General features: G+C 40.4%; 1 protein-coding gene across 2 annotated transcripts in view; it reads right to left on the bottom strand.

Annotated features, from left to right (window-relative positions):
* Nucleotides 1-1,900: 1,900 nt before the first annotated feature.
* The window catches only part of JAK2 (Janus kinase 2), a 376,796-nt gene continuing 362,535 nt past the window's right edge, over nt 1,901-16,161 (bottom strand). For both annotated transcript variants that reach the window (XM_069764276.1, XM_069764285.1), the window contains 4 exons: nt 13,227-13,399; nt 10,920-11,037; nt 9,408-9,521; nt 1,901-6,868 (listed from right to left, as the gene is read on the bottom strand). In XM_069764276.1, coding sequence (XP_069620377.1) covers nt 6,761-6,868; nt 9,408-9,521; nt 10,920-11,037; nt 13,227-13,399 — 513 coding nt within the window. In that variant the 3' untranslated portion in view covers nt 1,901-6,760. The remainder of the gene's footprint in view (nt 6,869-9,407; nt 9,522-10,919; nt 11,038-13,226; nt 13,400-16,161) is intronic.

Raw genomic sequence — 16,161 nt, 5'->3', positions numbered from 1 at the left:
AACGGAAGCTGGCGGCAGCCGCGCACGCATCGGCGGACGACGGAAGGTGAGGATAGCAGGTTTTTTGTTTTTTTATTATTTTTAACATTAGATCTTTTTACTATTGATGCTGCATAGTTGGTCACACAGGGTTAATAGCAGCGTTAACGGAGTGTGTTACACGTGGCATAACGCGGTCACTCAAAAGTTAATTGTGGATCTCTGAATGATCCAATGTTGTCCTAAATGCCTAATGATGATAAATATAATCCACCTGTGTGTAATCAAGTCTCTGTATAAATGCACCTGCTCTGTGATAGTCTCAGGATTGTGTTTGAAGCACAGAGAGCATCATGAAGACCAAGGAACACAACAGGCAGGTCCGTGATACTGTTGTGGAGAAGTTTAAAGCCGGATTTGGATACAAAATAATTTCCAAAACTTTAAACATCCCAAGCATTGTGCAAACAATCATATTGAAATGGAAGAGTATCATACCACTGCAAATCTACCAAGACCCGGCTGTCCTTCTAAACTTTCATCTCAAACAAGGAGAAGACTGATCAGAGATGCAGCCAAAAGGCCCATGATCACTCTGGATGAACTGCAGAGATCTACAGCTGAAGTGGGACAGTCTGCCCATAGAACAACAATCAGTCGTACACTGCACAAATCTGGCCTTTATGGAACAGTGGCAAGAAGAAAGCCATTTCTCAAAGATATCCATAAAAACGTGTTGTTTAAAGTTTGCAATAAGCCACCTGGGAGACACCAAACATGTGGAATAAGGTGCTCTGGTCAGATGAAACCAAAATCGAAGTTTTTGGCAAAAATGCCAAATGATATGTTTGGCATAAAGGCAACACTGCTCATCACCCTGAACACACCATCCCCACTGTCAAACACGGTGGTGGCAGAATCATGGTTTGGGCCTGCTTTTCTTCAGCAGGGACAGGGAAGATGGTTAAAATTGATGGGAAGATGGATGGAGCCAAATACAGGACCATTCTTGAAGAAAACCTGTTGTCGTCTGCAAAAGACCTGAGACTGGGACGGAGATTTGTCTTCCAACAAGACAATGATCCCAAACACGAAGCAAAATCTTCAATTAAAGGGTTCACAAATAAACATATCCAGGTGTTAGAATGGCAAAGTCAAAGTCCAGACCTCAATCCAATGGAGAATCTGTGGAAAGTGCTGAAAACTGTTGTTCACAAACTATCTCCATCAAGCCTCACTGAGCTCGAGCTGTTTGCCAAGGAAGAATGGGCAAGAATTTCAGTCTCTCGATGTACAAAACTGATAGAGACATACCCCAAGCGACTTGCAGCTGTAATCGCAGCAAAAGGTGGCGCAACAAAGTATTAAGTTTAAAGGGGCCGAATAATATTGCACGCCCCACTTTTCAGTTTATGAATTTCCACAAAAATTTAAAATAACCAATAAATTTCGTTCAACTTGTTGTTGACTCTTCACCAAAAATTTACATTTGGTATCTTTATGTTTGAAGCATGATATGTGGGAAAAGGATGAAAAGTTCCAGGGAGCCGAATACTTTCGCAAGGCACTGTACTTACCTTCCCTGTGCGCCCTCTCAGCATCTGGTTCCGGTGCCAGCAGCTCCTGCCACCGAGCAATCATGTGTCACCGCTCATTAAGGGAATGAATATTCACTTCTCTCCACGCCTACGGGAGTGGAGAGAGGTGAACATTCATTACTTTAATGAGCAGACACACATGAAAGCCCGGCAGCTGCTGGAAGCTGCGGCTGTAACTGTGCGCTTAATAAGAGAAATTAATATTCATTGCCAGTGCAGTGAATATTCATTTCGCTGTTGCAGTGGATATTACTAAGCAAAACATAGCAATTTACAGCCCCATAGATGGAGGTTGCACATAGATTTAAAATATATACTCGTAATTTCTTAAAAAATCTTTTTATTAAAAGGCGTAAAGGTCTTTTATTTATACAGTCCCAAATAAAGTGATCAATAGCTGTGCCATTAAAAAAAATAATAAAAAATAAATCACAATACAAGACTCAATCAATAGTGACCTCTGCGTTCAGAAATAGGCACACAACATAAAAAGCATTTTTTACTTGAGCGCAAATGAGAAAAAAAAATTCACCACATTTTGCTTAATTTTATGAAGAAAACAAGCCACTTGATATTCCTCATTGTCTTCTGGAAGATCTCAAATTACATATAGATATTTACATGTCCCTGAGAAATATTATACAGAAATAAAGCAAGTTTTACAAATCCATTCTTTACACGGTTTTACATAAAATTGCTTTTTCACCTTAAGAAGCAAAGAGAAGCAGGTTAGATTAGGCATGGAAACGTGATATTTGTAGAAAAGGCCACGCTATGTACAAGCAGCGGTAAGAACACAATGGAACATAACAATGGAGTTCTCGAACGCTTGGTCATCAGAGCGTTGGTGCTGGGACCTTCACGGTCACGACAACAGTTGGGTCTCAGCTCTGGACTCGCACTAATGTAACTGATAAAAGTCGGACTTATCAGAAGATCCCATTGTGGGGGGACTCAAAAGTAAGACACAAGGCAATCAGAACAACATACACAAAAGTAAAACCTGCTAAAGACACAAATACTGGCACCTCTAACAACTTAAATATAACATTAGCAATATTTTGAGGTAATCGATGATATCAGTACACGTGAATATACTGAATCGTTCTGTCATTTTCAGAAAACTACTGCAAAAGTAAATGCCCTTCATAGTAAGAGATAAAGTGTGCTGTGTAGATGATCGGCTTTCACCGATAGCTATGAATTAATTTTGAGACGTTTATTTTCGGGATGAAATTGTACTGTGCGTCTGCGTTCATTTTTAGAGCCTTTAAATTGATGTGCTACATTCATAAACCACAGATGTCGAGCTAAACAATGAGGGCTTAGTTCAAGGATAAATACAAACTAATACAAATCTGCTAAGGGTAGAATAATGGAACATGAAAAGGAGGATTTCTAGTGATGCCACCTTCCTGGCAGATTAGGAAATCCAATAAATTATTCAGCAATAGTTTAGTTCATGTGTACCTATCTGGGACAAGACTTCTATTGGGGTCCTGATAAATCTATTTCAGCAGACATGATGTGATGAAAGAAGAGTAGTAAAACTAATTAGACAGCAAAGTGTGATTAACAATGACCAACAAGCTAAAGGTACCGTCACACATAACGATATCGTTGCTTTTTGTGACGTAGCAACGATATTGTTAACGAAATCGTTATGTGTGACAGCGACCAACGATCAGGCCCCTGCTGGGAGATCGTTGGTCGCTGGGGAAAGTCCAGGACTTTATTTTGTCGCTGGATCTCCCGCTGACTTCGCTGAATCAGCGTGTGTGACGCAGATTCAGCGATGTCTTCACTGGTAACCAGGGTAAACATCGGGTTACTAAGCGCAGGGCCGCGCTTAGTAACCCGATGTTTACCCTGGTTACCATTTTAATTGTAAAAAAAAACAAACACTACATACTTACATTCCGGTGTCTGGTCACGTCCCTCGCCTTCAGCTTCCCGCACTGACTGTGAGCGTCGGCCGGCCGTAAAGCAAAGCACAGCGGTGACGTCACCGCTGTGCTTTACGGCCGGCGCTCAGTCAGTGCGGGAAGCTAAAGGCGAGGGACGTGACCAGACACCGGAATATAAGTATGTAGTGTTTGTTTTTTTTACATTTACAATGGTAACCAGGGTAAACATCGAGTTACTAAACGCGGCCCTGTGCTTAGTAACCCGATGTTTACCCTGGTTACCCGGGGACTTCGGGATCGTTGGTCGCTGGAGAGCTGTCTGTGTGACAGCTCTCCAGTGACCAAACAGCGACGCTGCAGCGATCGACATTGTTGTCTAGATCGCTGCAGCGTCGCTAAATGTGACGGTACCTTAAGTAGTTTCAATTTGCGCCATCTTCCTACTGTCTCGCCTATTAACGACAAGCAAATATCAGTTTACTTGGGGTGGCATAGTGAATTTATGCGATAACGTTTAGGTTTTCATAAAAGTTTCCGACAGACAACTAAATTTCTGCTGACTAAGCATGTTTTTGCAAAAATCATTTGACACGGCATACAGACTAAAAGGGAACCTGATGCATTAAACATGCAGTCCAACCTGTGGACAGCATGATATAAAAAAGGAGAAGCTGAGCTGAATGATGTATTGGTTTGTGGGAAAATATGCAGTATTTTATCCATTGAAATCCCTGTAGTCTCTATACAAATGAGTCCAGTGGGCGGTCCTACTGAGTGATTGACCGCTAACTCCGCACGCAGTGTCATACAGGGAAGACTGCATTCAGATGCATACAAACTCCAGGGATGTTCATGAATAAAATGCAGGGTTTACTGAAATTTTTCCTTAAAAAAATGTTAATTAATATGATCAGCTTCTGCTGCCTATAATATCCTGCCTGCAGGTGAGATACCGCTTTCATTATGACAAGTTCCCTTTAACCCCCATAGCACAAAATGACGGTCAGCGCTGTGCTCTGATCACTGGTTTTAACCATTTAGATGCCCCTGTCAATATTTGACAGCAGTATTTAAATAGAGCGATTGCCACTGCTCATACACACTGCACCATTGGTGTCAATGAAAAAATCAGCTCATCATGAAAAAAAATTAGCCCTCAAACAGCTCCATCAATGGAAAAATAAGTGTTACAGGTCTTGGAAAATTACAACAAACTCAAATTATTTCTTTCATAATCTTCCGAATTTTTTTTACCACTTACATATAAAAAAAAATCTATACAAATTTTGCTTCGCCATATTTGTACTAATCTGGAGAATTGCAAGAAGAAATGAATGGTGTCATTCAAAACTACAACTTTTCCTGCAAAAAATAAAGAAAAAACAAGCCTTTATGGATGGGAAAATGAAAAAAAAAAGTTATGGAAAAAATGTAAATGTTAAAGCAAACTGGCTGGGTAGTCTAAGAAATTAGTTACATACAACAAAAAAAACATTTTGCATTACTAAAGCTTTTGGACTCAAATATGAGGAAAAAAAATTGTAAAGCCATTTTCATATTTAGAGAAAAACACAAACCTGTAAGCACAGATTCTACGTCCAACATAACCAGGTTTGTATCGGGGATAACAGTTGAAAACATTTACGGGTTATTAGAACTATTTCAATCTTTTTTTACTAATTATTTTTACTAAAATTACATGGTCACGGGCTACTGGTATTTTGTTTTAAAGCATTTTAAACTTTTTTTTTTTTAAAGTTATTTACTATTTAAATTAAAGAGACATGCTGAGATGAAAGGTTTGTTTTATACTTTTGTATACAGTTAAAAACTGTATAGAGCAATATGTCGGTTAGAATTCAGACGGCAACAAATAGGACACTCTTTGGGGATCTGTCTGGTGAATTGGGGATTATGAAAAAGTTAACATGTACGATGGGAGCTTTTATCATGAAGTACATGTTGAACGAGTGCAGGAACGCAGTGTGCACTTTGTCTAAAAAACAAAGACTCTTCCAACATACAAGTAGAGTCAGGCTGTAAAATGTCTTCCATTAGGACTAAGAAAAGCCAGTTGAATAGTTATGTAAAAGCCTAGAAACCATAGATATCTCCAATTGGTCTATATTAAGCAGAGAAATTTTGCTACATTTTCAATACATTGGATTTGGCTCCTGTGACCAAACAGAACAAAAAAAAAACCGAGGCCAATGTGAATTCAAAATACAGCCATGAAAAAAAAAAGAAAGAAAACAGACCTTTATTCTAGTTTCATATAACTCCTGAAACCTTCTTGTGTTAAAAACAAACCAGAAAAAAAATTAATCTCCAGTGACTAAAAAAGATAATAAATAAAGCAAGGCTTTTTTTTTGGTGGTGGGGGGTGATTTATAACACTAATATGTGAGTTATCCACTCATAGGATATGATAGACCCAAGTCTATTTCACTAGCTGCGCTCTTGAACTTAAAAAGGTCTGAAGAAAAAATACACAGAATTTTTAGTTGAGGTTAAAAGTCAAAGTGTCTGCAAACGGCAAAAACAACTTCATTGCAATCTTCAGAATAATAAAACATGATGATCGGTCCATCACAGTCTGTGCCATAACATTGCTGATATCACTGCAGCTTCCTTATGGCTAGGTCAAAGATAATAAACCCCCCACAAAACTGTACAAAGGCGAATCGCTAAACAGTGGGCATATCAGACAAGAGTGTGACTAAATGTATTATTTCTTTCAAAGCACTTGTGTAAAATGGTGATGCTTGTTCCCATTAATATGACTCATAGAAACAAAATTCTTGTTGGTTTAGATTTCATATTGCTAGAAAATTGGTATCATAGTTATATACCAAGATCTGTTCAAAAGTGTATTAAATATATATTATTCAGCAAATGTACAGAAAATGTCTAATATACATATTCAAAAGTTCAATGTGTGCTAGATTCAACAGAAGCCCTTTAAAAGGTCAAGTCTGCAACTGTACAAATATCCTGTGCATGTGACAACTTCATAGATAAAGACGACGCACTAATCTCTGGGCAGCATTGTCCATTCGCAACGGTTTGCAACGTCTTGAAGAACTGAACATGACGCCTCAGCCAAGTGCATTTGTTTGTTGTCTTCAAGCAATCGTGGCTAGCACAAAAGCTGAACATGTCACTGATGTGTCCATCCCAAAGTAAAGAAGACTTGCCCATGCCAGAAGAGGTCTGCAATGATGCATTACATTCTGTAATAATACAGCTTCTGTCCACAAATGAATCAAGTAACCTTCATGCTCCCATACAATCTCGTGTTCTTTCAACTTTTACAGTCAGCTCCTTAAAAGAAGGACGTTGGCCAATATTGCTGTTCCAGCACTCGATCATGATGAGATAAATCTGGGGGGAAAAAATAAAAATGGACTTTTAAAGATCAAAAACCCTCTCAGTCACCTTTATGAAATCGTCATTTTTTTTCACACTGCAATATTTAAGTGTTGGCTTAGCCGAAGCAGCTAAAAATATGTGTTCTGTATTGCAGACAGTAAGACCCTTATTTCCTATACAGTAATAGTGGGGAACAAAGGGGACCAAAATGATTATTTATGATATTTCTGAATTAGTGTCCTGTTAAATACCTTTAATACATTTTTGAGATACTGGAGTCCCTCTTAAGAACTGGAGTGTGGAGGTTCTGGTCCTTAGACCCCCCCCCCAATTATTGTCCAATAAGGGCCAAAGTGCTCAACCTACGACCGGAGCACATGTAAAGTGTAGTATAGAGACACAAACTTTCTCGTACACCACTCTGTGCTCATAGGTTGAGCGTTTCTGCAAGGGGCTTTGAGCAATTGGTGGAGATCTCCGAACCCCGACATACAACAATGAACAATTTCTGGGGGTTGTAATATATCAAAACTGCTTCTATAAAAAGAAAAATATACGTTGTATGCAATGCTGACATAGGCATTGATCACACACAAAACTACAGCCGTAGCAGCTGTTATGGGGACCAGAAGCCGAGGAGGCCACTCAGGTGTGGAAGGTCATTCCTTTGGTGCGGGGTAAAAAGGTTAGATTACTACAGTTCTATTTACGGTCAACCATGTGAAGGGGGGCGCTAACCATAAAAGGCTGAGGATCATGCATGTCTTCACTATGGAGACCTATGACTTCTACTTAACCCCTGAATGTGTACCTGTCAGGACATGTACAGTGAGGAAAAAAAGTATTTAGTCAGCCACCAATTGTGGTTCTCCCACTTAAAGATGAGAGAGGCCTGTAATTTACATCATAGGTAGACCACAACTATGAGAGTCAAAATTGAGAAAACAAATCCAGAAAATCACATTGTCTGATTTGGCAAGAATTATTTTGCAAATTATGGTGGAAAATAAATATTTGGTCATGAACAAAAGTTCATCTCAATATTTTGTTATATATCTTTTGTTGGCATTGACAGAGGTCAAACGTTTTCTGTAAGTCTTCACAAGGTTGGCACACACTGTTGGTGGTATGTTGGCCCATTCCTCCATGCAGATCTCCTCTAGAGCAGTGATGTTTTGGGTCTGTTGCTGGGCAACACGGACTTTCAACTCCCTTCAAAGGTTTTCTATGGGGTTGAGATCTGGAGACTGGCTAGGCCACTCCAGGACCTTCACATGCTTCTTACTAAGCCACTCCTTTGTTGCCCTGGCGGTGTGCTTGGGATCATTATCATGCTGAAAGACCCATCCACATTTCATCTTCAATGCCCTTGCTGATGGAAGGAGGTTTGCACTCAAAATCTCACGATACATGGCCCCACTCATTCTTTCATGTACACAGATCAGTAATCCTGGTCCCTTTGCAGAGAAATAGCCCCAAAGCATGATGTTTCCACCCCTATGCTTCACAGTAGGTACGGTGTTCTTTGGATGTATCTCAGCATTCTGTCTCCTCCAAACACGACGAGTTTTGTTTCTACCAAACAGTTATACTTTGGTTTCATCGGACCATATGATATTCTCCCAAAACTCCTCTGGATCATCCAAATGCTCTCTAGCAAACTTCAGACGGGCCCGGACATGTACTGGCTTAAGCAGGGGGACAAGTCTGGCACTGCAGGATCTGAGTCCATGGTGGCGTAGTGTGTTACTTATGGTAGGCCTTGTTACATTGGTCCCAGCTCTCTGCAGTTCATTCACTAGGTCCCCCCGCGTGGTTCTGGGATTTTTGCTCACTGTTCTTGTGATCATTTTGACCCCACGGGGTGAGCTCTTGCGTGGAGCCCCAGATCGAGGGAGATTATCAGTGGTCTTGTATGTCTTCCATTTTCTTATTATTGCTCCCACAGTTGATTTCATTACACAAGCTGCTTGCCTATTGCAGATTCAGTCTTCCCAGCCTGGTGCAGGGCTACAATTTTGTTTTTGGTGTCCTTCGACAGCTCTTTTGTCTTCACCATAGTGGAGTTTGGAGTGTGACTGTTTGTGATTGTGGACAGATGTCTTTTATACTGATAAGTTCAAAAAGGTGCCATTACTACAGGCCATGAGTGGAGGACAGAGAAGCCTCTTAAAGAAGAAGTTACAGGTCTGTGAGAGCCAGAAATCTTGCATGTTTTTAGGTGACCAAATACTTATTTTCCATCGTAATTTGAAAAATAAATCTTGCCAAATCAGACAAGGTTTTTTCTGGATTTGTTTTCTCAATTTTGACTCTCATAGTTGTGGTCTACCTATTATGTCAATTACAGGGCTCTCTCATCTTTTTAAGTGGGAGAATTTGCACAACTGGTGGCTGACTAAATACTTTTTTTCCCCTCTGTATATACAGGGACATAGAAAAGGGCATAGAGCATGTGAACGCTAATAGGGACCCCCGGTCTAGCAGGTTATATTGATCTGGTGAGCATATGATCATGTAGATATTTATATATGGGAAACAACTACAGTACCTCACTAGGACACCCATCTGGTTGCGGCAGTCTTCCATTATTCTTCAGCAGCTCTATTAGGTGGAAAACAATCATTTGCCCCTGTTTATCATTTCCAATCATCCTCATGAATTCCTGTAAATGACCAAAACATGTTGGTTGGCAAGTCACTCAGTTAGGTAAAGTCTAACAAAGGAATTTATACATGTTACTCCCCATTGGTTTATCTACCGTATTTTATGAATCCATGCAGCCTTTTTTACAGGTAGACACCCATCTAAGTACACATACTCATACACTCATAGTAGGAAGGAAAAAAAATATTTAAGTATTTGAACAACGTGCTTTATTTAATCCATCCTAAACACAAACCTAACCAAAATGAAAGGGTTATCCAGGCTTGGGATGGAAGTCTGTGGATACTCTATATGACTGCAGTCTTCAGAATCCTGATAGCATGTGGTGTGCATACTGTCAGTATTCCCCGGTATTGTGCAGACATTCTTATCCTTGCTCAATAAAAGTGCACTGAAAGAAGATATGCACATCTACCTAGTCGGCATGTGAGCAGAAGTATGCAAACTGCAGACATGCAGTCATTTCACCACCCTGTCACGCTGTCAATACCGAATAATCCTAACAGTGTGTGCACAACAAGTGTCTGCAGACTTTCATTCCCAATACGGACCCCTTTAAGGATATAGTATGCAACTTGTAATCAATGAAGAGGAGGAATGTTTGAATTTCTAAAGCACCACAATTTAATTGTTTATTTTGCCCTGGATGAACAGTGAAGAATGTATATTGCTAACTATTCTCCTAAGTAGTGCTTGTGTAACATTGTCATGTCAGAATATTACATAATATTAACTAAAGAAAATGGTACATGACATGGGGTCTTTAGTGAAAAGTAACATTAATAGGGTAAATATTCTATATAATTATATCTGTTTATAGCTGATTTTTTTCTATTTAGCATCCATATTCATCAGAGCAGAATTTATTGTACCAAAACAGAACATCCCCTTCATGCACATACATGCACATACATTTTGGCAGCATTATTATTTAAGTGTTTGAGGAGCTTTTTTTTCTTCTATATGGTAAAGTCTATGGTAAAATGCATGAAAAAAGCTAAAGAAAAAAAACAAAACACTGTTTTGTGTTGACCATTCTCTTCATTTTCTTACAGCAAAACACAGCAACACTACAAAAAAGTGGGGCATTTGGTAAAAAAAACATGGGAATATGAACCTAAATGTGACTAAAGGCACATATTGTCTCAGATTGCTAAGGAGGTGTGATAAAATGAAGAAAACTGACAGTAAAAAATGACAGTAAGGGCTCATGCACATGACATCTTCGGTCAGAGTGCTATCAGTTAAAAGAAAACTTATTGCTCTAGGACCAATGTTACTCAATGAGGCAGTGGTAATGAGCGATTGTTTTCACTGACCGAACTGGCGTAAAAAAAAAAAAAGAAATCACATATTTCAGCAGTAAAACTATATAATAGAAAAATATAATTCTTACTGATGGCGGGCTTTTATTTTTTTCACTATATGTAAACAGCTCATAAAGAACAACACCAAAACTCCAGACATCTGAGCCCACAGAGAACTTGCTTTCAGTCAAACTTTCTGGTGAATACCTAAATGCATAAATATAATAAAGAAAAAAAAAATTACACAGGTATAAAAAAGTACTCTCTACTGCGGAATACAAAATAAATATATACCGTATTTTTCGAACTATAAGACGCACCTAGGTTTTAAAGGAGGACAATAAGAAAAAAATTGAAAGTAAAAATGTGATCAATTCTCATTCTGGTAGTATATGTCCCCAATCCAGGTACACATAACCCCATCATCACCATCCTGGCATACATGATCCCCACATCCTGATATGCATGGGCACCTCATTCTCTATCCTGATATGCATGGTCCCCCCTCATCCCTATTCTGGCATGCATGGCCCCCATCATCCCTATCCTGGTATGCAAGGCCCCCATCATCCCTATCCTGGTATGCAAGGCCCCCTATCATCCCTATCCTGGTATGCATAGCCACATCATCCCTATCCTGGTGTGCATGGCCCCCTATCATCCCTATCCTGGTGTGCATGGCCCCCTATCATCCCTACCCTATTATGCATAGCCCCATCATCCCTATCCTGGTATGCATGGCCCCAGCATCCCTATCCTGGTATGCATAGCCTCCATTATCCCTATCCTGGTGTGCATGGCCCCCTATCATCCCTATCCTGTTATGCATAGCCCCATCATTCCTATCCTGGTATGCATGGCCCCCATCATCCCTATCCTGGTGTGCATGGACCCCTCATCCCTATCCTGGTGTGCATGGCCCCCATTAATCCTTATCCTGGTATCCATGGCCCCCTCATCCCCATCCTGGTATGCATGGCCCCCTCATCCTTATCCTGGTATGCATGGCCCCCTCATCCTTATCCTGGTATGCATGGCTCCCATCATCCCTATCCTGGTGTGCATGGCCCCCATCATCCCTATCCTGTTATGCATAGCCCCCATCATCCCTATCCTGTTATGCATAGCCCCCATCATCCCTATCCTGGTATGCATGACCCCCATCATCCCTATCCTGGTATGCATGGCCCCCATCATCCCTATCCTGGTATGCGTGGACCCCTCATCCCTATCCTGGTATGCATGGCCCCCATAATCCCTATCCTGGTATGCATGGCCCCCTCATCCTTCCCCTGGTATGCATGGCCTCCTCATCCCTATCCTGGTATGCATGGCCCCCTTATCCCTATCCTGGTATGCATGGCCCCCTCATCCTTATCCTGGTATGCATGGCCCCCTCATCCCTATCTTGGTATGCATGGCCCCATCATAAAAACATTTTACTTACCTTCCCTGCGTTCTGTCGCAGCATCCTGTTCCGATGTCAGCAGCTGATTTAAGCTTGTAAACAGAAATTGTCAGTGACATCATGCACTGCTTACAAGCCAAGGACAGCTGTCGGAATACTATCTGCTCCCAACACCTAGTACTATGGGCATGTGAAGCAGTGAATATTCATCTTCCCGCTACTAAACAGAATGAATATTCACTGCTCTCCACTCCCATGGGTGTGGGGAACAGTGATTATTCATTCTCTTTAGTAGAGGGTACACGTGAACGCCCAGCCGCTGCAGGAAGCCGGCAGATGCGGCTGACACTGTGCCTATTAAAGATGAATATTCACGCTCCACACACCCATGAGAATGGAGAGCAGTAAATATTAATTCTCTTTAGTATTGGGCACACGTGATCACCCAAGTTGCTGCAGGAAGCTGGCGGCTGTGACTAAGAGTGTGCCCACTACTAAAGAGAAATGACTATTCACTGCTCTCCACGCCCTTAGTCCCTCCCACCTCTCATCGCTGGCTTCAATGTATAGAGTTGGGAAGGACTATGGGCACAGAAAGTAGTGAATATTCATTTATCTTTAGTAGTGGCCACAGGGGTTAGCCACAGCAGCTGGCTCCTGCCTCCTGCCTCCTGTGACCCGCTGCTGCTCACCCACCTCCCCATTCACAGCCTCAGCAAGTACAGTCGGACTATAAGACAACCCCCATTTTTCTCTGGATTTTTGAAGGAAAAAAGTGTATATTATTGTCCATAAAATACGGTATATACAATTATTAGTCCAAGAAAAAAGCTAGAATATATAAATAACTTTTTGATTTCAAATACAGCAAGGGCTCACTTATGTCACTGAATATGAGACTTACACTTTTTGGGGATACCCATACAGTATCCTGATGTTGTGGCCATAATTATGAGTTGCAAAAAACATGGTCTTTCATTCAACCTACCAGAATATAGGACTTTCACCCGGCTCTTTAACCTTGTAATACTCTTTGTCTTGGGGTAGCATTTTTGTCAGTCCAAAATCCCCAATTTTCACTCGATTTTCATTTTCAACTAAAATATTCCGAGTCGCCAAATCTCTATGAATGTACCTCTTAATTGTTAGATATTCCATGCCCTGTAAAATAATAAAAATAAAAACAATTTAAGCAAAACATGTTTTGCATTAACATTTTAAAAAAAAAAGGAGTCTGTGAGCAGCAAAAGTAAAATTGGACTATTTAGACATTCTTATAAGGTGCTTAGCGCCAGGGTCGACTCCAGGTTTTTGTGGGCCCCGGGCGAAGGAGTCTCAGTGGACCCCTTTAAAACATATCTAAAATTCATGATACGGCAGAGAAATATAGGTATCGTACAATGCCAACGATTTCACTTTTTACATTACATGAGTGATATCTATTGTAAATGCTACAATAGGTCGGTATAGTCCTCCATACAGTATTATGGGGACCACATAGTGCTTCATACAGAATGAGCCCCATATATTGCTCCATACAGTATTATGGGCAACACCCAGGAAAACATACTCAGAAGGGAGGTAAGAACATTTCTAAAACAATCCACAGCGAGGAGATTGGAACAAAACAAAATCCTCTAAACTGCATGCTCGCAAACGCCAGAAACCTGAGAAACAAGATGGAAGAACTAGAAGCAGAAATATCTAAAGGTAACTTTGACATAGTGGGAATAACCGAGACATGGTTAGATGAAAGCTATGACTGGGCAGTTAACTTACAGGGTTACAGTCTGTTTAGAAAGGATCGTAAAAATCGGAGAGGAGGAGGGGTTTGTCTCTATGTAAAGTCTTGTTTAAAGTCCACTTTAAGGGAGGATATTAGCGAAGGGAATGAGGATGTCGAGTCCATATGGGTCGAAATTCATGGAGGGAAAAATGGTAACAAAATTCTCATTGGGGTCTGTTACAAACCCCCAAATATAACAGAAATCATGGAAAGTCTACTTCTAAAGCAGATAGATGAAGCTGCAACCCATAATGAGGTCCTGGTTATGGGGGACTTTAACTACCCGGATATTAACTGGGAAACAGAAACCTGTGAAACCCATAAAGGCAACAGGTTTCTGCTAATAACCAAGAAAAATTATCTTTCACAATTGGTGCAGAATCCAACCAGAGGAGCAGCACTTTTTGACCTAATACTATCTAATAGACCTGACACTAACAAATCTGCAGGTGGTCGGGCATCTAGGAAATAGCGACCACAATATTGTACAGTTTCACCTGTCTTTCACTAGGGGGACTTGTCAGGGAGTCACAAAAACACTGAACTTTAGGAAGGCAAAGTTTGACCAGCTTAGAGATGCCCTTAATCTGGTAGACTGGGACAATAACCTCAGAAATAAGAATACAGATAATAAATGGAAAATGTTTAAGAACATCCTAAATAGGCACTGTAAGCGGTTTATACCTTGTGGGAATAAAAGGACTAGAAATAGGAAAAACCCAATGTGGCTAAAAAAAGAAGTAAGACACGCAATTAACAGTAAAAAGAAAGCATTTGCACTACTAAAGCAGGATGGCACCATTGAAGCTCTAAAAAACTATAGGGAGAAAAATACTTTATCTAAAAAACTAATTAAAGCTGCCAAAAAGGAAACAGAGAAGCACATTGCTAAGGAGAGTAAAACTAATCCCAAACTGTTCTTCAACTATATCAATAGTAAAAGAATAAAAACTGAAAATGTAGGCCCCTTAAAAAATTGTGAGGAAAGAATGGTTGTAGATGAAGAAAAAGCTAACATATTAAACACCTTCTTCTCCACGGTATTCACGGTGGAAAATGAAATGCTAGGTGAAATCCCAAGAAACAATGAAAACCCTATATTAAGGGTCACCAATCTAACCCAAGAAGAGGTGCGAAACCGGCTAAATAAGATTAAAATAGATAAATCTCCGGGTCCGGATGGCATACACCCACGAGTACTAAGAGAACTAAGTAATGTAATAGATAAACCATTATTTCTTATTTTTAGGGACTCTATAGCGACGGGGTCTGTTCCGCAGGACTGGCACATAGCAAATGTGGTGCCAATATTCAAAAAGGGCTCTAAAAGTGAACCTGGAAATTATAGGCCAGTAAGTCTAACCTCTATTGTTGGTAAAATATTTGAAGGGTTTCTGAGGGATGTTATTCTGGATTATCTCAATGAGAATAACTGTTTAACTCCATATCAGCATGGGTTTATGAGAAATCGCTCCTGTCAAACCAATCTAATCAGTTTTTATGAAGAGGTAAGCTATAGGCTGGACCACGGTGAGTCATTGGACGTGGTATATCTCGATTTTTCCAAAGCATTTGATACCGTGCCACACAAAAGGTTGGTACACAAAATGAGAATGCTTGGTCTGGGGGAAAATGTGTGTAAATGGGTTAGTAACTGGCTCAGTGATAGAAAGCAGAGGGTGGTTATAAATGGTATAGTCTCTAACTGGGTCGCTGTGACCAGTGGGGTACCGCAGGGGTCGGTATTGGGACCTATTCTCTTCAACATATTCATTAATGATTTGGTAGAAGGTTTACACAGTAAAATATCGATATTTGCAGATGATAAAAAACTATGTAAAGCAATTAATACAAGAGAAGATAGTATTCTGCTACAGATGGATCTGGATAAGTTGGAAACTTGGGCTGAAAGATGGCAGATGAGGTTTAACAATGATAAATGCAAGGCTATACACATGGGAAGAAGGAATCAATATCACCATTACACACTGAACGGGAAACCACTGGGTAAATCTGACAGGGAGAAGGACTTGGGGATCCTAGTTAATGATAAACTTACCTGGAGCAGCCAGTGCCAGGCAGCAGCTGCCAAGGCAAACAGGATCATGGGGTGCATTAAAAGAGGTCTGGATACACA

Source organism: Ranitomeya imitator, chromosome 1 (genome assembly GCF_032444005.1).
Source record: "Ranitomeya imitator isolate aRanImi1 chromosome 1, aRanImi1.pri, whole genome shotgun sequence".
Taxonomy (NCBI): Eukaryota; Metazoa; Chordata; class Amphibia; order Anura; family Dendrobatidae; genus Ranitomeya; species Ranitomeya imitator.
Note: the sequence above shows the minus strand (reverse complement) of the source record. Positions and strands in the feature narration are given on the sequence as shown.